Below are 24261 nucleotides of genomic sequence, written 5' to 3' on the forward strand. Positions count from 1 at the left end.
CCCAAGAAGACCAATATAGTTATTTTTATTGATTTCTAATTCAGTTCTATCTTTTGAAATTTATTGGACTTACTTTATTGACCTACCGTCAATCTTTGTGAACGTTTCCTGTGTGCTACAAAAGGATGTTTATTTTACAGTTGCTGAGTATGTTGTTCTGTAAATGTAAATTAGGTTAACTTCATTCTTAGTGTTATTCAAAGATTACGTATTTTTACTGACTTTTCTGTTTATTTGTTCTGTCAATTACTGAGGGAGAAGTGTTAAAATCTACAAGTCCATTTTGAAAAAGTTTGACGTGTTTATGGCTGCACCAGGTCTTCATTGCTGTGCGTGGGCTTCCTCTTGTTGCAGTGAGTAGGGGCTCCTCTTCAGTTGTGCTGCCTGTACTTCTCATTTCGGTGGCTTCTCCTGTTGCAGAGTGCAGGCTCTACACACTGGGGCTTCAGTACTTCCAGCACGTGGGGTCAGCAGCTCCTTCAGTAGCAGCGGCTCCTGGGCTCTAGGCCGTGGGCTTAGTCGCTGTGGGGCATGGGCTTAGTCGCTCCGTGGCATGTGGAATCTTCCCAGACCAGGGACTGAACTCATGTCCCCCACACTGGCAGGCGGTTTCTTATCCTCTGTACCACCAGGAAAATCCTGCAAGTCTTTTTTGACTTGCCTTTTTCTCATTTCAGTTTTTGTTTCATTGATATTCAAGTTCTGTTATTGGTGCATCTATATCTAGTGTTTTAATGTCTTCTTGTGAATTGACTCCTTTTTTTAAAATGAGGAAATGTCCCTTATTATCCCTTGTAATTTACTTTTTGTTACATTCATGGGACCAGTCCAGCTGCTTAGTATATCTGTGTTCATCCTTTTAATTTTAAGGTACATTCACCCATATATTTATGATTCCGAGTGGTGTTCATTCCTTCATACCCAAGCTTCTGTTGCGTATTTATGTTTTTGCCTGACAGACTTCTTTAATATTTATCATAGTATAAGTCTGCTTATGTCACATTCTGACAGCTTTTGTTTTTCTGAAAAAGTGTTTATTCTGCCTTACTTTTGGAGGCTGCATTCACTAGACATAGAATTATAAGTTAATTTGTATTTTTCTTTTAGCATTTTAAAGATGGTGTTTCATTGACTTGTGACTTGCATAGTTTCTAAGGAGAAGTCTATTGTCATTCTCATCTTTACTCCTTTGTACTTTGTTGTTGCTCAGTCATGTCCTGCTCTTTACGGCCCCACGGACTGCAGCACGCTGGGCTTCCCTGTCCTTCACCATCTCCCGGAGCTTGCTCGGACTCATCTGCTCTTGCTCGGACTCATCTGCTCTTGCTCGGACTCATCTGCTCTTGCTCGGACTCATCTGCTCTTGCTCGGACTCATCTGCTCTTGCTCGGACTCATCTGCTCTTGAGTCTGTAATGTCTTTATACTTTACTATGTCCTTTTTCCCTCTGACCGCGTTTAAAATTTTCTCTTTATACCTGGTTTTGAGCAATGTGACTATGATATGTATTAGGGTCTGTGTGTTTGTTTTCTTTTGTATTTATCCTGATTTGAGTTTGAACTCAGATTTGTTTATATTTGCATCAAATTTGAGCCAGTTGTTTTCTTCAGGCATTTTTTTCCATCTCCCTTTTTTCTTCTCCTTCTGGAACTGTACTTAACACGTGTATTGAACCATGTGCCATTATCCCACGTGTTCCTGTGGTTTCCCTACACTTATCTTTTCACTTATCTTTTCTCCTGTGGTATCACATCTGTTGTCATTCACATCTAGTGTATTTTTCCTTTCAGATATGTAGTTTTTAAACTTATTAGTTTCGTTTTCCTAAAAAAACTTCCATTTTAACACACAGATCAATAGAACAGGATAAAGTCCAGAGAGTAAACCCATATGCATATGATCGATTAATCTGTGACAGAGGAGCTAAGACTATACAGTCGAGGAATGATAAATGTATCATTTATATCTTCAATAATGATATTGGAAAAACTGAATGCTAAAGAATGGAACTGGACTACTGTTTTATGCCGCACAAAAAAATCAGCTCAAAATGAAGGCAACTTCAATATTTGAGGGAAAAACTTCCGTTTTCTCATTATGTTTGACTTCCTTTATTTTCACATAGTTGTAATAGCTTTTTAAACATCATTGCCTGCTAGTTTCATATTTCTGATTCTCTTTCTCTTGACCAATTTTTTTTCTTGATTCTAGGTCATGTTTTCTTCTTTCCTTGTTGTTCAGTCACTCGGTTGACTCTTTGCAACCCCATGGACTGCAGCACTCCAGACTTCCCTGCCCTTCACTATCTTCCAGAGTTTGCTCAGACTAATGACCATTGAGTTGATGAAGCCATTCAACTATCTCATCCTCTGTTGCCTACTTCTCCTCCTGCCCTCAGTCTTTCCCAACATCAGGGTTTTTTCCAGTGAGTCAGCTCTTTGCATCAAGTGGCCAAAAGTATTGGAGTTTCAGCTTCAGCATCAGTACTTCCAATGAGTATTCAGGGTTGGTTTCCTTTTGTATTGACTGCTTTGATCTCCTTGCTATCCAAAGGACTCTCAAGACTCTTCTCAGCACCATGGTTCGAAAGCATCAGGTCTTCAGTGCTCAGCGTTCTTTATGGTCCAACTCTCACATCCATATATGACTACTGGAAAAACCATAGCTTTGACTATTTGGACGCTTGTTTTCTTCTCAGCATGTTTAAAGTTTTTAATTAGATTGTGGATGTTGTGACTGGTTACATTGCTCAGTGTCTGCATTTTGTTTTGTTGCATTAACATTTCTAGTATTACATTGTTGAATTTGTTTTGGTAAGCAGTTAAGTAACTTGCAGGTCAGTTTTACCTCTTTAGGACTGTTTATAAACTTTTCTAGGGTGAATCTAAAGTAGCATTCACTTCAGGGACAGTTGAACCCTCCAAATGTTCTAAGTGGGTTGCCACTGAATTTCCTAGTATATCACTGAGGATTTTGATTCTGGTTGGTTAAAAGTCTCTCTACCTTGTGTTAACTTTTGAGAATTGCTTAGCCTGCTACTAGTTTTTATTTGTCTAGCCTTGTGGAGTTTCACTTAATGGATACATGGCCTCTCAGTAGACTCATGCGAATACCTGGCACTCTCTCTTGTACTCTCTTTTTTTTGGTCTAGCTTCTTTCTTTCCAGAACTTTGCCCTTCCAGAACTAACTTCCAGCAGCCTCACCCTCCCAAAACTTTGATCCTCATTTCATCCAGCCAGTGAAGCTGCTAGACTCTGTTTGGGCCTTACACCTTGTGGTATTAACTCACAATTTTTCTTTAGAAAGCTATGGTGATTACAGAGCTACAAGGTTTTAATTCAGCAGCCTTTTAAGAGGATTATATACCATGACAAAGTGCAGTTTATTCTAAGAATGCAAAGATGGTTCATTATAAGAAAATCGGTTGATATGGTACACCATATTAATAGAATGAATGAAAAAGAGCCCACATTATCATCCCAACATATAGAAAAAGGATTTGAGAAAATTTCCTTTCCATGTTAAACACTTTTCCATGTTAAAACCACTCAGCAAAGTAGGAATAGAAGGAAACTTCCTCAACATGATAAAGGTCATATATGAAGAATCCATATATGGATACATCATACTTGGTATAAGAAACTTTTCTTCTAAGATCCAGAACAAGACAGTATGCTTGGGTTCATCACTTCTGTTCAAGATGGTGTTGGAAATTCTATCCAACAGGAAATTGGAAAGGAAGAAGTAAATTGTCTCTTCACAAATGGTACAGTCTTATGTGTAAAAAATTCTAAAGGTTCCACCAAAAAAACCTCAGAATTAATAGCAAACTTGGCAAAGTTGCAAGATACAAAATCAACACAAAATTAGTTGAGTTTCCATACATGAGCAATTTGAAAGGGATATTAAGTAAACATTTCCATTTATAATATCATTAAAAATAATAAAATACTTAGAAATAACTAATGAGACAATAACTTGTACATTGAAAACTACAAAATTTGACTAAAAGAAATTAAAGGCATAAATAAGTGGAAAGGTATTCCATGTTCATGGATTAGAAGAGTTAATATTGTTAAAGTGGCAACACTATCCAAAGTGATCTGCAAACTCAGTATTTATCAAAATCTCATCTGCCTTTTTACAGAAATACAAAAATCCCATCCTAATATTCATATAAAATCTCAGAGGACCCCCTAATAGCCAAAGCAGTCTTGAAAACAAAGAACAGTGTTAAGGGACTCACAACTTCCTGATTTCAAAACTTACTGAAAATTACAATATTCAGAACACTGTGGTACCAACATAAGAGCAGGTGTATAGCGCTGTGGGGTAGAATAGAGAACAGAAATAAGCCTCCTCATATATGGTCAAATGATTTTTGAAAGGACACCACCACTATTCAGTGAGGGGAAAGACAGTTTTTTCAACAAATTATGTTGGGAAAACTGGATATCCACATGCAAAAGAACGAATTTGGATCCTTGCCTTACATTTTATACAAAAATTAACTAAAAATGCATCAACTACTTGAATATGAGAGCTAAGACTAAACTCTTAGAAGAAGAGATAGGGAACATTTTTTATGACATTGCATTCACTGATGATATTGTTAATGTGACACCAGATACACAGGCACAGAAGAAAAAAATTAATTGGGTTTTACCAAAATGAATAATTTTACGACTCAAAAGAGACTATAAAGAGAGTAAAAGATAACCCACAGAATGGGAGAAGATATTTGCAAATCATGTATCTGATACTGAATTAATACCAGTATACATAAAGACCTTTCAAAACAACCTCATTCAAAAACAAGACCTTGAGACAGTTCTTTAACGAAGATACATAAATGGGCAATAAACTTGTGAAAAGATTTTTAACATCCCTAGCCTTTGGGAAATCAAAATCACAGTGAGATACCACTTCACATTAATCAGAATGACTAATTATCCTAAACCCCACCCCCACCCCCAAAATGAAGATGATAAGCATTGATGAGGAGGTGGATAAATTGGAACCCACAGGCAATGCTTTTTGGAATGTAAAATGTGGTACATCTGTGACAGAAAACAGTTGGGCAGTTCCTCAAATTGTTGAACGTAGAATTACCATGTGATCAGCAATTCAGTTCCAGATATATACCCCAAAGAATTGAAAGCAGAAACTCAGACACTTGTATACCAGTGTTCATAGTGGCATTATTCACAGTAGCAAAAATACGGAAACAACCAAGTGTCCATTGACAGCTAACTAAACAAAACGTGGTATGTACATGCAATGGAACATTAGTTATCCTTTAAAAGGAATGAAATTCTCATACATCATACAACATGAATGAATTTGGAAGACCTATTTTGTGGAATAAGCAAGACACAATGAACAAATTTGTCTAGTTCCACTTATATGGGGTAAACAGAATAGGCAAACTCACAGTGACAGAATGTATAATAGAGGTTACCAGGCAAAGGGGAGAGTGAGACATCTAATGGATGGAGACTTCTCTTTGATATGATGAAAAAGTTGCAGATACGGACAATGGTGATGGTTGCGCAACATTGTGAATGTACTTAATGTCACTGAATCGTACTCTTTAAAATGGTTAAAGTGTTAAATATTGTGTTGTATATATTTTACCTTTAAACAAACAGTAAGTTGTTTGTCCTTTAGAGCTTGATTTTATGCTACATATATTTTGCCATGAAATGATTAAATGAATAGTGGGTTGTGTGACCAATAGAGCTTGACTGGTATCTAGGGAAAATTATTGAGATTATCTTCGGATAGAAAAACCTTCAGGTAGATAGGGGGAAGGTAGAATATTTGTTCATCTAGTGTTCATAACTCAACATGTGGCTACCATCATTGGTGTTAATGGACTATTTTGTTTCATTTTAATGAATTATTTTTTCCAGAATAACAGATTGTGAAACACTGCTCTTTTACTTTATAATGTTTAGATTTTAAAGAGAAGAATCTGAATGAAATGAAAGATTTTCCCTTCTCTGTCATGATAGTAAGCAATAGGGATCCTGACTGAGGTAACAACTCAAGAATAACCAGTTCTTCCTTTGGAATATATTATACTTGAGGACTGTTCTACAGTCATTATCCCAACATTGCTTATTCATGCCAGCCCCCAAAACAAGTTGATTTATGCAAACTTTTTTTCTAACGCAGTTGTTCATATTTCCTACAAAGATACAGCGTAGCAAAATGGTTTAAAACTTATCCTTAGCAATCAAACATCCGAACTTAGTGTCTGAGCTTTACAAAGAATTAGCTGTGTTACCTTTTAAAAAGTTACTCAATCTCTTCATGCCTTACCCTTTTAAGTTCATCTGTACAGTGTGATAACCTCTTCATGTGTTTATTGGGAAGATTAAATGGGATAATGTATGTAGGGTGCATGGCATTATACCTGGTAAACAATAACTATTAGTTGCTGGTCTTATTTGTAAATAAGCTCAAGATCCAAACCTGGAGACAGGAAGAGGCCCCAGGAAGGCATTTCTTGCTTCATTTTACAAGGCTCTTAAACTAGACACTCTTTCTTTCTCTCCCAGTCATATGATGGTGTCATTCTTACGCCATCTATACATTTTTGTGCTTAAACTTCTCCTCCAAATTAGAGACCAAGAAATCCATTTTAATCTTGATGACATTTTAAAAATTTATTGGCGCATTATAACCAGGGTTCACTATGGAGTATGTCTTCATTTGTTCACTTCTTAAAAAGTCTGTTGAGTCCCTGTCTTTTTCTTTCTCCATCTCCCCTCAACTGCTTTTGGATAGTAGATGCAAAGTACTGATTTAATTAATACCCTTCAGCTCCATGGGAAAGACTAGAGATCTCTTCAAGAAAATTAGAGATACCAAGGGAACATTTCATGCAGAGATGGGCACAATAAAGGACAGAAACTGTATGGACCTAACAGAAGCAGAAGATACTAAGAAGAGGTGGCAAGAATACACAGAAGAACTATACAAAAAAAGATCTTAAAAACCCAGATAACCATGATGGTGTGATCACTCACCTACAGCCAGACATCCTGGAGTGCAAAGTTAAGTTGGCCTTAGGAAGGATCATTATAAACAAAGCTAGTGGAGGTCATGGAATTCCAGTTGAGCTATTTCAAATCCTAAAAGATGATGCTGTGAAAGTGCTGTACTCAACATGCCAGCAAATTTGGAAAACTCAGCAGTGGCAACAGGACTCAAAAAGGTCAATTTTTAGTCCAATCCTGAAGAAAGGCAATGCCAAAAAATGCTCAAACTACTGCACAATTGCACTCATCTCACACGCTAGCAAAGTAATGCTCAAAATTCTCCAAGCCAGGCTTCAACAGTACATGAACCAAGAACTTCCAGATGTTCAAGATGGATTTAGAAAAGGCAGAGGAACCAGAGATCAAATTGTCAACATCCGTTGGATCATAGAAAAAGCAAGGGAATTCCAGAAAAACATCTATTTCTGCTTCAGTGACTACGCCAAAGCCTTTGACTGTGTGGATCACAACAAACTGTGGGAAATTCTTCAAGACATGGGAATACCAGGCCCACCTTACCTGCTTCCTGAGAAATCTGTATGCAGGTCAAGAAGCAACAGTTAGAACCAGACATGGAACAACAGACTGGTTCCAAATTGGGAATGGAATATGTCAGAGCTATATATATTGTCACCCTGCTTATTTAACTTATATGCAGAGTACATCATGTGAAATGCTGGGCTGGATGAAGCACAAGCTGGAATTAAGATTGCAGGGAGAAATTTCAGTAAACTCAGATACGCAAATGACCCCACCCTTATGGCAGAAAGCGAAGAGGAACTAAGGATCCTCTAGATTGAAAGAGGAAAGTGAAAAAGCTGGCCTAAAGCTCAACATTCAGAAAACTAAGCTCATGGCATCTGGTCCCATCACTTCATGGCAAAATAGATGGGGAAACAATCTGTGTGTTGTTTTTATTCATTTTATTTTATTTTTATTTTCTTGGGCTCCCAAATCACTGCTGATAGTAACTACAGCCATGAAATTAAAAGATGCTTCCTCCTTGGAAGAAAAACTTGACAAACCTAGAGAGCAGATTAAAAACCAGAGACATTTGCCAACAAAAGTCTGTATAGTCAAAGCTGTGGTTTTTCCATTAGTCATGTATGGATGTGAGAGTTGGACCATAAATAAGGCTGAGCACCAAAGAATTGATGCTTTTGAAGTGTGGTGTTGGAGAAGACTCTTGAGAGTCCCTTGGACTGCAGAGAGATGAAGCCAGTCAATTCTAAAGGAAATCAGTCCTGAATATTCATTGGAAGGACTGATGCTGAAGCTGAAGCTCCAATATTTTGGCCACCTGATGTGAAGAGACAAGTCATTAGAAAAGACCCTGATCCCGGAAAGGTTGAAGGCAGGAGGAGGAGGAGATGACAGAGAAGATGGTGATTGGATGGCATCACCGACTCAATGGACATGAGTTTGAGTAAGCTCGAGGAGATGGTGATGGACAGGGAAGCCTGGCATGCTTCCCTGGGTTTGCAAAGAGTCAAGCAACTGACTAAGCAACTGAATGACTGCAACTTCAGCTCCATAATAAATTGTCCTCATCAGTAGGTTCAAAGTCCCTTTTGGTTTTCATTCCTAAGCTTTATCTTCTATCCCTCCCTCACAGATAATGTGTCTTAAATACGTATACATTTTTGTAAATAGGTAACACTGTTCCACGTAGACATGTTTTTAAGAAGATTTTATACTATTGGAGAGGGAAATGGCAACCCACTCCAGTACTCTTGCCTGGGAAATCCCATGGATGGAGGCGTCTGGTGGGCTGCAGTCCATGGGGTCGCAAGAGAGTTGGACATGACTGAGCATGCATACACACATATTATTAATATCAACATTATATTTTAAAGCTGTTACTTTGTGTATGATTATTCAGTGCATCTATGTTTTAATTTTTTCTTAGTTACCTGTTCCCCAAAGGATGAACACCTAAATTGCTGTCAGTTCCTCACTACCACAAAACATGCAGCAATTAATATATTCTCACATTACCCTTGACAAAATGATCACATTGGTCCAAACTGAGATGCTTTTGAAATTGAAAGGGACTATTTTAATTGCACTGGGGACAGTATGTGTTTATCAAGATTCCCTGGCAAACCAAGATATGTGGTCCACTGTATGGAAGATTTTCCGTAGACGGAGCCAATAATCATCGGTTATATGCTAGGGTGCTGCTGCTAAGTCGCTTCAGTCGTGTCCGATTCTATGCGACCCCATAGACGGTAGCCCACCAGGCTCCCCCGTCCCTGGGATTCTCCAGGCAAGAACACTGGAGTGGGTTGCCATTTCCTTCTCTAATGCATGAAAGTGAAAAGTGAAAGTGAAGTCACTCAGTCGTGTCCGACTCCCAGCGACCCCACGGACTGCAGCCTACCAGGCTCCTCTGTCCATGGGATTTTCCAGGCAAGAGTACTGGAGTGGGGTGCCATTGTAGACCTTCCCATTCTGATTGTTTCCAGCTGACATCTGGTTGGTGCATGCATTGGCCTGAGTATTGAATATTTTCAATACTGCCATTGCTAGAAATTATTCAATTAGGGAGATGTCTGGGTCACAGGTAATAGACAGCCTTAATTTCCATAAGGATGAAAGTTTATTGAGTTCCAGTCTAGTCTTACCCTATTAATAGGTAGATGGACATTTTAATCTGTCTTCCTTTATTTCAGGATTTTTCACATTTGTACTTTATGTTCATTCATCCTTTCTCCATGAGACTGTCTAGTTCAGGGGTGTAGCAGGCACTACTGTTTTATTGGCAACTACTGTTAAAGGAGCTACTCCATGTAGCAACCACTATATAGTTTATGAAGGATTTTTTCAGACTTTATGTTATTGAACCCTACTTTTTGAGTTAGGACAGAATTTATAATCCTTAGGTTACAGAAGAAGCAGCTGAGGATCAAAGGTACACTAACTTGTTTTAGTCCACATATTCGGTAAGTTATGGAGTTGAATTTGTGGCCAGGTCATTTGACTTTAATTTACTTTTGCAGACTCTAAGAGGGACAGGAAAACGGATATATTTCTATTTGTTGTTCAAGCAGAGACTGTCCAGTTTAGCTTTATGTCTTCCTTGGGATATAATGCAGTGCCTGCTGCTGCTACTGCTACTAAGTCGCTTCAGATGTGTCTGACTCTGTGCAAACCCATAGACGGTAGCCTAACAGGCTCTCCCGTCCCTGGGATTCTCCAGGCAAGAACACTGGAGTGGGTTGTCATTTCCTTCTCCAATGCATGAAAGTGAAAAGTGAAAGTGACCCCATGGACTGCAGCCTACCAGGCTCTTCCGTCCATGGGATTTTCCAGGCAAGAGTACTGGAGTGGGGTGCTGTCGCCTTCTCCAATGCAATGCCAAACATATAGTAAATGATCAATAATGAATAAGTTGATTGAGGATTATGTAGGTATCCATAGGGCCCAGGCTTGAATTGGTAATATTACTCCTCAGTGCTTCAGAGACTCCTGTTTATTGCAGCGACGCTTCAAGTTAAAGGTAAGTTCAGTTTGTAAATGTTGTAGCTGAAGAAGGAGACTTCTTGTTAGTCTAGAAGTTCTCATATTAAGTGGTGTGGTTCATTTATAATTGATGTAGCAATAAGCGTGGCATTATAAATATGATTATATATTGTGGTCGGGGAAGGAGTAGACTATACTTGTTTGTATATAGAAAATTTGGGGAAGATTTTTTTTCCACTCTTCTTTTAAAATCACTATTCTGTAGTTTTTAATACCCAGTAGCAGAGTTCGTTTTCTTTCTAATTACTATGTTGCATTCAGCAACATAACATACACTTCCTATTCCAAGATTCCCAGAGGCAGCTCTATTGTTTGGTGAGGATATTGGATTTCATTGAAAAATTGTCTCCAAATTGTTTCTCCCAGTACTGAGACAGGCTGATTGGCCTCAGTGCACCTTGCTGAAACCTGTTACGGTCTTAAAGGTATTTCAAAGCCTTTTATAATCAAGCTCCACCTACCTTTCCATCTGATCTGAACTGCCTCCCATCCCTTTTCCAGTACCGTCTACCCACTATGATAAAAATTAGGATTTTTCTGAGAGAAACCATTTAATAACTTAAAAGTTTTATAATCTACCCTTTAAAGAAGTTGAAGTAGTCATCTTCCAGTGGAAGTTCTTTGTATTATGTATCCTTTTCATTCTCTAGCTGCAGATACTCTGTACAGGAGGTAGGCTATTTCAATTAGACATTTCCTGCTGCTTCTTTCTTTGGCCATGTGTTTCCTTAAATCATAGATTGATTCGCTAGTGCATATGTTAATACGATGAGGTTCACTTAGGCTTTCATCTCATCCCTCTAAGTATCTGTGTTCTGTTGAAACCAGTAGTAGGCTAGTGATTATGGCTGTATTTTTCTAGTTGTGCTGCCAGATAAATGTTTTTCATATCTGTTTTATGTGTTTCCTGATATATGTGTTTCCTATCTCTTTTCTCTTTGCACTGTGTCTTTGAATTCTACAGCACCGGATGTAGAGAAGGCCCTCTTTTCTTTCTTTTCTTTCTTTTCTTTTTATTGCATAGATAAAAAGTGGCTTTTCTCTATTGCATAGATAGAAACCATGTAACAGTAGTTTTCTAAATGAAGCCCTTCCCACAACTTATTGTTTGATCCTTGGAAATAGTACCTTGGTAGTCATTTTCTTTTTCTTTTTTTAAATTCAAATTTATTTTATTGTGGTAAGAACACTTAAATGAGGTCTACTGTCCACAGTTTCTTACATATCTAATAAGGCTGTTATCTGTAGGCACAGTGTTGTACATCGTATTTCCAGAACTTCCATCTTGCAAAACTGAAACTTTATACCTGTTTAAAATAATCACTCACTGACGTGAAGAATAGAATGGTGGTTGCCAGGGGCTAGGAAGAGCAGGAAATGGGTAGTTGCTAATCAATAGGTTATTAGTTATCTATAGGAAATAAGACACAGGTTCTGGGACGATCCTCTGGAGGAGGGCATGGCAACCCACTCCAGTGTTCTTGCCTGGAGAATCCCATGGACAGAGGAGCCTGGTGGGCTACAGTCCATAGGGTTGTGAAGAGTCAGACACGACTGAAGCAACTTAACACACATATACACACAGTGAATAAAGACTAACACACAGTGATAGTCACTGTACCCAAGGATGTAGTTGTTTGCACTTGAGGCATAAAAGGAAAGAAGAATGAATTTGTTGGTTTAGTCCTGTCATGAACTGTCATCAGTTACCTTTTTCTGCCACCACCTCAATTCAAAATAGAAAAAAATAAATGAACTCCCAAGGCCATTTTTTCCAAAGCACTACCATACACAAACTCTTCTGAAGGCTGGGAGAAATATACAGGGGAAGGTTTGTTTAAGAATCTCCCTCTCAATAAGGAACAGTTCATTTGCCAACTAGTTAAAAGCATTGCTTCTTCTAAGCAGAAAAGTCAATATTTTGGATCCTCCAAATGCTACCAACAGAATCTAAATCAAATATGAGCAGCATATCTTAGAATTGCCTTAATTGCCTATGGTCTGCAAAGCTGACCACTAAGTGCTGAAGAATCCAAATGTGAAATACTTAGTCTTGAGAGCCTGGGAGAATGGCTCCTAATTCTTTTGTTTATTGGTTGGGAGAAGTGCTTTGAGGGTAGAGAGATATCATAAAGGCAAGAAAGAGCTGAGAGCCAAGAGGCCTGGGTTCCTGCCCTGATTCTGCTCTCAGGGGTGGGGGTCGGGGGGCTGAGGCTGTCATGGCTTTCAGGAAGCAGTGTAAACTGATGAAGACAAATACATTCTGTGCAACGATGCATCTTGCGAGCTCCACGGTGGCTCTGCAGGCAGCTAGGCTGGGGAGAGGCTGAGCTAAAGTTGAGCAGGGTGCTTTCCTGCAGGGCTTCTCAGAGCCTTTCATGTCATTATAATGACAGGTGATATTTATTAACCGCTTACTCTGAGCCATCACAGTGCTAATGACTTTGAAAAAAAATTTTTTTTTCTTTTTGTATTCAACTAACCATGTTGATCACTGTGTTTGTATTTTTAGCCCTGGCTGGTCTGATTGAGTAACTCTGGGTGCTCTTGACCTCTGTTAGTGATACTAATCACTGACCTTGCCCATTACTAGTCACCAGCTACATCTGGTGTAGTCTGGACTTCCCCACCCCGCTTACCCCCCACCACCACTCCCTAACCCCTACCCTTGCCACAAGGCTTTCCTTTCTCTTTCTCCTTATCTTCTTTAACCTCTGTCCGCCTTCTTCACCCCTATCTCCTTTACAACTCCTCCATGATTTTCTTAGGGCTGGGCTTCAACATCGTCGGTGGGACAGATCAGCAGTATGTCTCCGACGACAGTGGCATCTTCGTCAGCCGCATCAAAGAGAACGGGGCTGCAGCCCTGGATGGGCGGCTCCAGGAGGGTGATAAGATCCTCTCGGTGAGAACTGGCTTCCGCCTCCTTCACTGTCCTTGGCTCCTTAGTCACTAGTGCCTAACCCCAACCCCTTCCTTGGGAAGATTCCTGCCTGCCTTTTTGGATCTGGAAATACAGTAATTCCCTCACAGACGAATGCGTTCCAGTCTGAGAGCAAGTTCATAAGGCTGATTTGTTCGTAAGCCCAACAAAGTGAGTCTCGGTACCCAGCTAATGCAATTGGCTACATAGTACTGTACTATAATAGGTTTATAATACTTTTCACACAAATAATGCTTTGAAAACAGAAAATGAAACATTTTAAATCTTACAGTCCAGTACCTTGAAAAGTAGAGGAGTACAACAGCTGGCAGACAGGGGCTGACAGTGAGTGAACAGGCAAGCAGAGGTATTGGAGGAGCGAGAAGAGGTGGGAGATGATAGAGCTGAAGGGTGCTCAGCTAAAGGAGATGGCGGGCAAGCTGCAGTTTCATCAGGCCTTTCATGACTGGACATTCGAATACATACTGGCATCTTTAAACGTTCGTGTGTAGGGGACTTACTGTATCCAGATTGCAGAGTTTGGTAAGAGGGACCTTGATCAGTTATCTTTTCCAACTCTGCCATAGAGCATGGAGGATAGTACGTCATGCAATGGAGAAGGCAAATTAAATCCAGAACGTGAGGGATTGGTGTGTGGGAAAGGGTCTTAAAACTCACATTTTTTGTTGTTCTTTTATTATACTTTATTACTTCTTTTTGTTGATTAAACACTAAAGTGAGTCTTCCTTTACTTCAAAATTGGAGACAAAAGAGGAGGGTAGAAATTGTATCCTTTTAGACTCAAAGACCTTTTTAAACTCATTATTTAGAGGAAATTTGGAATGCAGTCTGATTTGGTTATCTGTCCACCGTGCTCCCACTTCACCCTGCTAATGTCTCTAAGAGGGCATTGACTACATGGTTACCATTGATTTTATTATTTTCTGGAAGTTCCTCAAGGGCTCAGACTACATCTTTTTTTAACCATTTATATTCTAGCACAGTGTTTAATATATATTTAACAAATTAACAAGTTAAATTTAAGAACACCTGGAAAGGTTGGCTGATCTAGAATATAAATAATAGCATCCTGGATGGTAATACCCCATTTTAATCCTTCTCACTGATTGTTTTGCCTCTTTACTGTCTCCTAGGCCCTGTTTATTAATCTGTGAGATAAAGACAATAATAATCTACCTAAGTTTAGAAGCAGGTTATTTCTTATTGCTCCTAGGAAAAAGACATTCTGAAAACATGAAGTCAACTTGAGTGATGTGTTAAGGAGAACTTGAGAATGGGTTGTTAAGATTAAAGTGTAGCATGTAGTTGGAGACTGTGCAGTGTAGTATTTTGACATGTAACGGCATTCTCTTCAAAATACTGGGAACGAGGCTTCATGGTGAAGAGGGACCTGAAAAAAGTAGGGTTAAGAAGAGAGTCATTATTCAAGGCTTTGGTTAAAGATAAATCACTGAAAAATGAGAATAATTTAAAGGTTTTGAGCATTCTATGCCAAGCAGTATACTGAGAACTTTAAACTTATTTAGTATTATAGCAATCCTACGAGGTGGGTTTAATTGTTATGCGTATTTTGCAGCTAAGGAAGCTTAGTGAGGTCAAACAGCTTGCCCAAGGTCATATAACTAGTAGATGGCAGAGGACTTGGTCTGCAAATTGGGAACCTCTACTTTTAACCCATATACTCTATTGTCTCTTAAAAGATAAATGAGGAGCTGGGGTTCTTTATCCTAAAGAGAAAGTTGCATGCTGAATTAGTAGAGTTTATGTATGGTTTTACATAAAAACTGAAATTAGTCTTTTCTATTAAGGGTAAAATGATAGAACAAAAGGACATACACCTCAATGTGAGAGAATTTATTAGACCTGAGCCAAGATAAAGGAGCCTTTTGTATGTGAACCATCACCTCAGAGAGAAAAGAAATTATTGGAAGGCCACTCAAGTGTTTTTAAAAGATATGGTAGGAGGTAAATATCAACAAAGAGAAAAGTAGATGTCTGAAAACCAGCTCAATTGTCTTTAAAATTTATAGCAGAGAACTTGACTTTATCAAAATACAAAAAATTTATTATAAAGATCTTTTGCAAGATATAAAACATTGCAACTATATATAAGACATATTCCAAAGAATGATTCAAGTTTATGTTCTGGCCAGATAAGGAAGAGGTATGTAAAAGAAGGGAAGAGAAAATGCCAGGCAAACAGAAGGCAAAAATATAAGACAGTATTCTTACCTGGGAAATTCCATGGATAGAGGAAGCTGGCAGGCTGTAGTGCATGGGGTCACAAAGAGTTGGGACATGACTTAGCAACTGAGCACCCAGGGTATCTCACTATTGTTGGGCTTCCCTGGTGGCTCAGTGGTAAAGAAGCTGCCTGCCAGTGCAGGAGATGTGGGTTCAGTCCCTGCGTCGAGAAGATCCCCTGGAGAAAAAATGGCAACCCACTCCAGTATTCTTGCCTGGGAAATCCCATGGACAGGGGAGCCTTGTGGGCTACAGTCCATGGGGTCGCAAAAGAGTCAGCGACTAACCACAGCAACAGCCCTCTTCCCTCCTTCACCACACCTCAGGGAATGCAGTCACCCTCACCACAGGGCCCCTCTTATTCTTTGCCTTCATCATAAGACAGATACTGAGAGAAATAGAGAAGACCGAAGAAAAGACGGAGCTTATACAAGAGGAAAAGGCCAGCCTGCTCTCTGTTTATCTAGGGCTACATTCTTTGTCTCCAGTTCCCCTTCTAAGAGTGTGCTGCAAAATTTAAATTCTAGATCCCGTTTCTTAAGAAACACTGCCTCACCATCCTGTTCCCTCTGTATCCTTAAGTGTACTTGTTAGGCGTTAACCATTAAATGGTTCCACCTGTTCTTGAGCTTGCTTTATCTCTTTGATGTACTTAAGTGCTCATTTATAATTAACTTTGGAGTCTCTATAAAATGATGCTGAATTATTTATTGGCCTGTATTCCCATTTGTTCTTTAAGGGCTTCCATATTTTCCTCACATGGTTATTTTTCCATGTTGTAAAATTTGCTCCGACTATATCTGGTGCTAGGTAATCAGACTAAGAATATGTCCTTTCTTTAGTATATATTCATTTTTGGTAACTAATAGAAGTATCGTTAAATGACCTAGATTTCATGTGAGTAATTATTGACCATTAGTTTAAAGCTTCCCTGGTGGCTCCGATGGTAAAGAATCTGCCTGCAGTGCAGGAGACGAGTGTGATCCCTGAGTCAGGAAGATCCCCTGGAGAAGGGAATGGCTACCCACTCCAGTATTCTTGCCTGGAGAATTCCATGGACAGAGGAGCCTGGCAGGCTACTGCCATGTGGTCACAAAGAGTCGGACATGACTGAGCAACTAACACTTTCACTTTCCACTTAGGAGATCAGTTGGAAACTAGAAACTCTCATCCAGTCAGTTACAGAGACATTGAAATATGCAGGATCCTTTAGACAGAGTACCTGTAAGGAAAAGTCCTTGTTTTCTCATCTCTTTTAGCACCATGTACGCCTGTAGCTGGCACAGAGGAAGCATCTAGTAAGCTAGTTGCTCTGTGAATGAAGCTCTGTCACCTAGGAGCTTATAGCAAATGCAGAATATTAGGAATGAATTATAACATAACTGACTTTTTTGGTTTGACTTTATTAATTGGAACTAGATAATCTTTTTTTTTTTTCCTTTAATGAAAAAAGAGGATCCCTCCCCCCAAACTGTAATTCATTTTAAGATTTGGGGGAAGAATTAAATTATCCAGAGTATAATCTGATATCAGTGCTTACTAAATTGAACCCATTCTTTCTCTGTATCTTACACATCTGCATTTATATCATCCTATAGTTAGCATTCCAGTAACTCTTACATTATCCTAAGTGTTAGATTATCTTAATGCCATCCAAAATTATTAATCATCCAAGAAGGCTTATTTTAACTCAGTTTACTCCTTTTCTAAGGCAGGAAATGGGAAACTCATTTTTAAATACTGATAATAGCCATAGTCAAAGCAAAAGATCGTATGACTCCCCATCGGTTAACTAGAATACCACAATCTTAACACTGATCATTCAGTTAACAAAATTTTCTAGCATGTTGCAAATCTATCATATCTCCAGTTTAATACAACGTACAGTACCATGAGTTAAGGAAACTGAAGTAACAAGTTTAGCAGTATTCTAAGATTTCTCAGTTGAATAGCTCTTGGTAGTAAAATTGAGGTCCAAGGACCATCTGCCCATCACCTGGGAGTTTATTACAAATGCAGAGTCTCAGGAAACAGCCTGTGGATAAATTTTGAGAAGCACAGCTATAGACAAGTGTTTTTCAAATATTTCAAATTATGACCTGTAATGGGAAATGCACGCACACACACACATAAGCGAAGTTAAACAAAATAATACCCATCTCTTCTGTATATGATGCATTTTGATATGTTGTGTTTTCTAATTTCACTTATTTAAAAGTATTTCTCATATTTAAAATTAAATTCTAATCTTGACCCACTGGATTGACTTCACTATCTTTTGTAATGGGTCAACAAACCTGTCTTTGGAAAATCACTACTCCGGTAAATGGAAAATCATTGATGGAGTCTAGATGCATAGACTATGGATTAAGTAGGGTAAGTAGACTGGGTGTGGAGAAAGCTTCAAGCAATTTAGGTTAAAGCTAACTCAAACTTCAGAATCACCAGATTACTAGAATAGGGCCTAATAAATTGCACTTTTAACAAATCTCCAAGTTAATGCTGCTGGTCCTGAGACCATTCTTTGCGAACCTTTGGTTTATATTATTAGGTTGGTACAAAAGTAACTGCAGTTTCAAACCATGAATTTTCAATCATTATAACTAGGATCAAACACACCTTTATTAATCAAAATAGAAACTGTTACAATCAACACATTTTTGCCAATGAGAAATACGTTTTTTTATTCCTGTAGGGTAAAGATCTATACTTGGGATTCGATGAACTCTTGGAAAGCATTTTCTGCCTCGGCTGGTTGTGGAAGCGTTTTGCCTGCAAAAAATTGTTGAGATACTTGAAGGGTAGTCAGTTGGCGAGAGGTTAGGTGAATATGGCCCATGAGGCAAAACTTCGTGGTCCAGTTCGTTCAACGTTTACAGCATTGGTTATGTGATGGGCAGTTGGACATTGTCATGGAGAAGAATTGGGCCTATTCTGTTGACCGATGCCAGAGTCAGGCATTGCAGTTTTCAGTGCATCTCTCAATTTGCTGAACATACTTCTCAGATGTAACGGTTGCACCAGGATCAGACGGGCCTCAGACCACCAAACAGTGACTGTGACCTTTTTTTCGTGCAAGTTTGGCTTTGGGAAGTACTTTGGCGCTTCTTCTCAGTTCAACCACTGAGCCAGTTGTCATATAAAATCCACTTTTCGTCACATGTCACAGTCCGAGAAATGGTTTGTTTTGTTGCATACAATAAGAGAAGACAACACTTCAAAAATGACATTTTTTTTGTTTTGTTTTTTGGTCAGCTCATGAGGCACCCACTTATCAAGCTTTTTCATCTTTCCAAAATACTTCAAATGCTGAATGACCTTGAATGGTCGATGTTGAGTTCTAGGACAACTTCTTGTGTCGTAGTAAGAGGATCAGCTTTTATGATTGCTTTCAGATGGTTGTTATCAACTTTCAACAGCCAGCCACTGCACTTCCATCTTCAAAGTTCTCGTCTCCTTTGCAAAACATCTTGAACCACCACTGCACTGTACGTTCATCAGCAGTTCCTGGGCCAAATGTATTGCTGATGTTGCAAGTTGTATCCACGGTTTTATGACCCATTTTGAACTCAAATAAAAAAATTTTTTGAATTTGCTGTTTGTCTAACATCAATCATTTCTATAGTCTAAAATAAGTATAAAATAAACAGTTAATAAGTCACTATTAAAAGAACATAAAGCAGGAAATGCACTTTAAATGATGTAGAGCATAACCATATTTCTTTAAGAATGTATCCCAATATCAAATGGCAAATTTCCACAGTGTAGAAGCACAGTTACTTTTGCACCAACCTAATAGGATTGCAATAGAGTGGATTCCACATATATTTAGGATTAAAATCTACAGCACTTGGAAGTTAGTCTGTATGAGCTGGAATCTGTAAAACACTTAGAGGAGGTAAATATTAGAAAGCAAATTCAGCTTTAGAGTAGAGATATGTATACATTTCAAGAGAGAAAGAATCAGTTTTATGGAGCTGTTTTACCTCCCACATAGAGTAACTGACCTCTTAGAATACCTTTAGAAAACTAAGAGGGTTGAAAGGTATCATTGGCCTGTGCTCTTCTTTTGTCTGATGTCACCCAATGTCTTTCTTCCCTGTTGTCAAAAGGAAGCGCATGTGAGGACCAAGATTACACTTGCCTTCCCAGCAACAAGTGCTAAAGGAACTTCTTGAAGCAGGGAAGATACCAGAAACTTAAAACAACCTTTTACATATATAGTTTTGATACAGAACTGTATCAAAACTTCATGGGAACAGCAAACTCTAAAACTACAGTAGATAAAGACACACAGACTCTCACACAAGAGGAGAAAAGAAAAAGCAATCCAAGCAGAACACTAAAGATGGTCATCAAACCACAGGAGGAGAGAACAAGAGAGGAATGAAGAAGACAGACCTACAAAAACAAACCGAGAACAGGCCCTCCTTTGTGTCTCAGTGGTATTTAATCCGCCTGCCAGTGCAGGGGACACGGGTTTGAGCCCTGGTCCAGGAAGATCCCACATGTGTTGGAACAACTAAGCCCACGCGTCACAGCTATTGACCCTGTGCCCTGGAGCCCGGGAGCCAAAACTACTGAGCCCATGCTCCTGCTGCTCAGTAGCTTCAGTGGCGTCTGACTCTCTGCAACCCCAGGCATTGTAGCCAGCCAGCCTCTTCTGTGCATGGGCTTTTTCAGGCAAAAATACTGGAGTGGGTTGCCATTTCCTCCTCTGGGGGATCTTCCTGACCCAGGGATTGAATCTGCGTCTAATGCGTCTCCTGTACTGTGGGCGGATTCATTACTGCTGAGCCACTGGGGAAGCCCAGGCACCACAACCTCTGAAGCCCTCACACCCTAGAGCCTGTGCTCCACAACGAGAGAAGCCCTCATGCTGCAGCTAGAGAGCACCCCACGCAGCAGTGAGACCCAGCACAGCCAAAAAAAAGGAGAAAGCAGCACTAAGACGATATTAAGAAACCTTAAGGGGAAAGGAAAGAATGGAGAGAATGTTTGTCATAAGTTCTCAGTATTCTCAAAAAAGATAAGACAGGGATCTGCTGAGAAAAGAGATGGAATTGGAGTTTGATGGTAGGAAAGGTGTTGGGAACAGCTACCCACTGCGTTGTTTTAGGGAGCTGAGAAGGATTGTAGTTGAGATGAGAAGGATAGTAAAGGTACAGCAGAAGCCAGCTCGCATGGGTCTGTGGTGGAAAACGTGACTGTGTATCTTTCTCTCGAAATATTGAGCTCACTGATGACAAGGAAAAGAAATGCAGTGTGTTGCCCAGGACTGGAAAGATGGTAGAAGATCCTGGTGATAAGGGATTCCAGTCGTTTTCCAAGTGCCTTTTTGAAATAGTAGAAACTCCTAGATGTGTAAAACACATTGATGAGAATGAAGAGGAGATTTTCAGAGGTATAGGAAATATGGAGAAAGTAGATTTTTTATCTTTTTTTTTTTTAAGTTTGAGATATTGGAGCTGAAGCATGCCTAATGTTGAAGTGGAAGGCTTATGCCGTTGGTGACTAGAATGGAATAGAGCTGGAACCCTTCAGTTTGGACAGTTAATAAGGCCAGAGTGATGATGGAGTTATTCAGCAAGAATATTGACAGGGAAAAGACTGGAGGGATAGTTCTGAACCTCTTGGAGAAGGGAAACCGTGACAGGGAAGATGAGAAGGTTGAATAAGTAAATGACTTGAGCTTCAGCAGAGGAAAGAATAGCTAGTGAGTCAGGGTGGAGGAGTAATAGTGGAGAAGGAGCAGTAAGAGGCAAGAGCACCTTAGTATTCCTTCCCGGATATAAAACCCTTAGCCCTCGCTTCTACAGTTACTATGACTTTGGGTAAATTACCTAACCTTGCTAAGCTTCAGTTTTGTTTTTTTTTTTTAATCGCTGAAAACAAGATAAAAATAATGTCTACCTCATAGGATTGTGATTACTCAATGAGTAATGTATGAAAGCATGTAGAACGGAACCTACCAAATACATTAGATGTTCTTGCTACCATTGCCAGGTATGAAAGCTATGGAGATTTTACATAAAGTGGGCTACACTGTATCCCTTGAGTACAGCATAGACTAGGTATCACTTGTGGCCAGTGTCACTCCTGACACTGAGAAGTGTTGATAGCAGAGCCCTTCGCCTCTCTTACCTTTAGGTGGTAGGACTCAGCTTCACCAAAACATTTTTAGTAGTTTGTATCATCACAGAAATATGTTTTTTTTTAGTAAATTTGAGGAGGATAGGAATATCCAAGGAGTCAGTGGAAATTGTTCAGAATAGAACAAAAACAATCGAAGAGGCTAGTCGATTTATACCACATCAAACTAAATTGTGGGAGAGCTTCCTAGAGTTACATTTCTAGAGCTGAAGCTGGCCCGGCCATGCCAGGGATTAAAAATATAAAGGGTATAGAGTGGTAACCTGGAAGACCTGTAGCTTTGAAATGAGAAAGTTATTCTGAGTTCTAAGTTAACTTTACCCCTTCTCCTAGCCCTTGGAATTGTCTCTGTTTTTAAATCTGTGGTCACATGTAAGTAAATCTTTTGACTTATGAGGGTTCACATTCTGTATCTTTCACTACTTTTCCTTGCTGTTTTTGGCAGGTCAACGGCCAAGACCTAAAGAACCTGCTGCACCAGGATGCTGTGGACCTCTTCCGTAATGCAGGCTATGCTGTGTCCCTGAGAGTGCAGCACAGGGTAGGTGTCGTTTGCCATCACCGGGTTTTTGTGACATTGTTGTGAATTAATTATGTGGTGTAATCTTCAGTAGTGTGTTTGGCTTTTTTCCTTCCCCTCTCATTCTTTTGAAGAGATTATCTGTGCATAGGCAAGGGTGTTCTGAGACTTCTCCTAATCATTAAAGGAAATTCTTAACTACACTTGCAACCCAGTAGCTTCAAGATAATATGCCCTAAAGATAAAGCTTGACAACCAAATTAAAATAAATCGGGAAGAATATAACCAGGCCAATTTTATTTCTTAGTAGAGGAAACATATGTCTTCCCTTGAACATTTTTATTTATGAAACTCTAAAGTGACAGAGGTGGTGGGTTTTTTGATATCCACTATGTGCTTTTCCCTATCATCATCTTAAACGCTTTTCTTATCATCGTGGGGATCCTCTTGACCAAAGCCCTCATGCTCAAAGGGGAGCTCTAGGAGAAAAGAAATGAGATTCAGAATTTGATGAAGACAGCTACCTATCCCTAAGTCCTCTCCTTAGTTCCTAGAGTTTTATCATTTGCATGATAAGAAGAAAAGCCTGAGTGGGCATAATCCTCCTATAGCATGAAGGACTTTGGAATGCACTTATAACACAGGTTCACTGTGTCTTTAAAGTTGCTCACTCTTAAATTGATCCTGTCTTTGCCTCACCCAACTCCTGAGTGAGGCTTCAGAGACTGAAGAATTCAACAGGAGATAGTGAAAGAAGTGTAAATGGCACAAGGCATGAAGGATCTGAGAAAACAGCCAGGGTTGCAAGCAGAATCTGGGTGTGATGGGTTAGGAAACCAGGTCAATAGGAGACGTTAGTATTCAGCTGCTTCTGCCTTGGCCCTTCTATGTTTCTAAAGTATGGGAGAAAGTATTGATATGCAACAGATAAAGGCAAGCAAATATAGGCATACACTCTAATATGATTAGAGTTAATTTTGAAGGCATGTGAGTTCATTTTTTAAGGAAACATCCATAAATAACTCCAAACAAAACAGATTGTTCTGGTCAAGGAATTGGCCTATAAAAGCCATGTCTTTCTATTGAGCATGTTCTCTCAGGACATCTCATCTGGAAATGAATGAAAGCTATAGGGGGGATATAAGATAGAAAAGGTAGTTTTTTCAGTCTTGTCTTTCAGATTGAGGGGTCAGAGTTTCATGGACTAATGAGATTAAATCTAACTAAAACAAGACGGCTTCACAATTACTAAGTTATCTATTACCAGTTAATATTAATCTAATTTGAAAAGATACATGCCCCCAACATTCATAGCAGTGCTGTTTACGATAGCCAAGACATAGAAGCAACCTAAGTGTCCAGTGACAGATGACTAGATAAAGAAGATATGGGGTACGTTTGTATGTGATAATGGAATATTACTCAGCCATAAAGAATGAAATATTACCATTTGCAGCAACATGAATAGACCTAGAGATTATCATATTAAGTGAAATAAATCAGAGAAAAACAAATACTGTATCATATCACTTATATGTGAAGTCTTAAAAAAAAATGAGGCAAATGAACTTATTTATGAAACAGAAATAGACTCACAAACATAGAAAAAAATTTAGGGTTACCAAAAGGGATAGTGGAGGCAGGGGAAGAGATAAATTAGGAGTTTCAGATTAACATATATATACTATTATATATAAAGTAAATAATAAGAACCTTCTGTATAACCCAGGGAGCTCTATTTGGTATCTTGTAGTAACCTATGATGGAAAAGAATTTGAAAAAGAGTATGTATATACTGAATCACTTTGCGAAACTAACACAGCAT

The 24261-nt window shown here is 39.1% G+C and overlaps 1 protein-coding gene across 1 annotated transcript in view; it reads left to right on the forward strand.

The window, feature by feature from the left end:
* Nucleotides 1–24261, forward strand: part of SYNJ2BP (synaptojanin 2 binding protein) — a 39771-nt gene that overhangs the window by 12155 nt on the left and 3355 nt on the right. The window contains exons 2-3 of the mRNA XM_005686027.3: nucleotides 13344–13480; nucleotides 22362–22457. Of these exons, the coding sequence (XP_005686084.1) occupies nucleotides 13344–13480; nucleotides 22362–22457 (233 nt within the window). The remainder of the gene's footprint in view (nucleotides 1–13343; nucleotides 13481–22361; nucleotides 22458–24261) is intronic.

The sequence above is a fragment of the Capra hircus genome, chromosome 10 (assembly GCF_001704415.2).
Source record: "Capra hircus breed San Clemente chromosome 10, ASM170441v1, whole genome shotgun sequence".
Lineage (NCBI taxonomy): Eukaryota > Metazoa > Chordata > Mammalia > Artiodactyla > Bovidae > Capra > Capra hircus.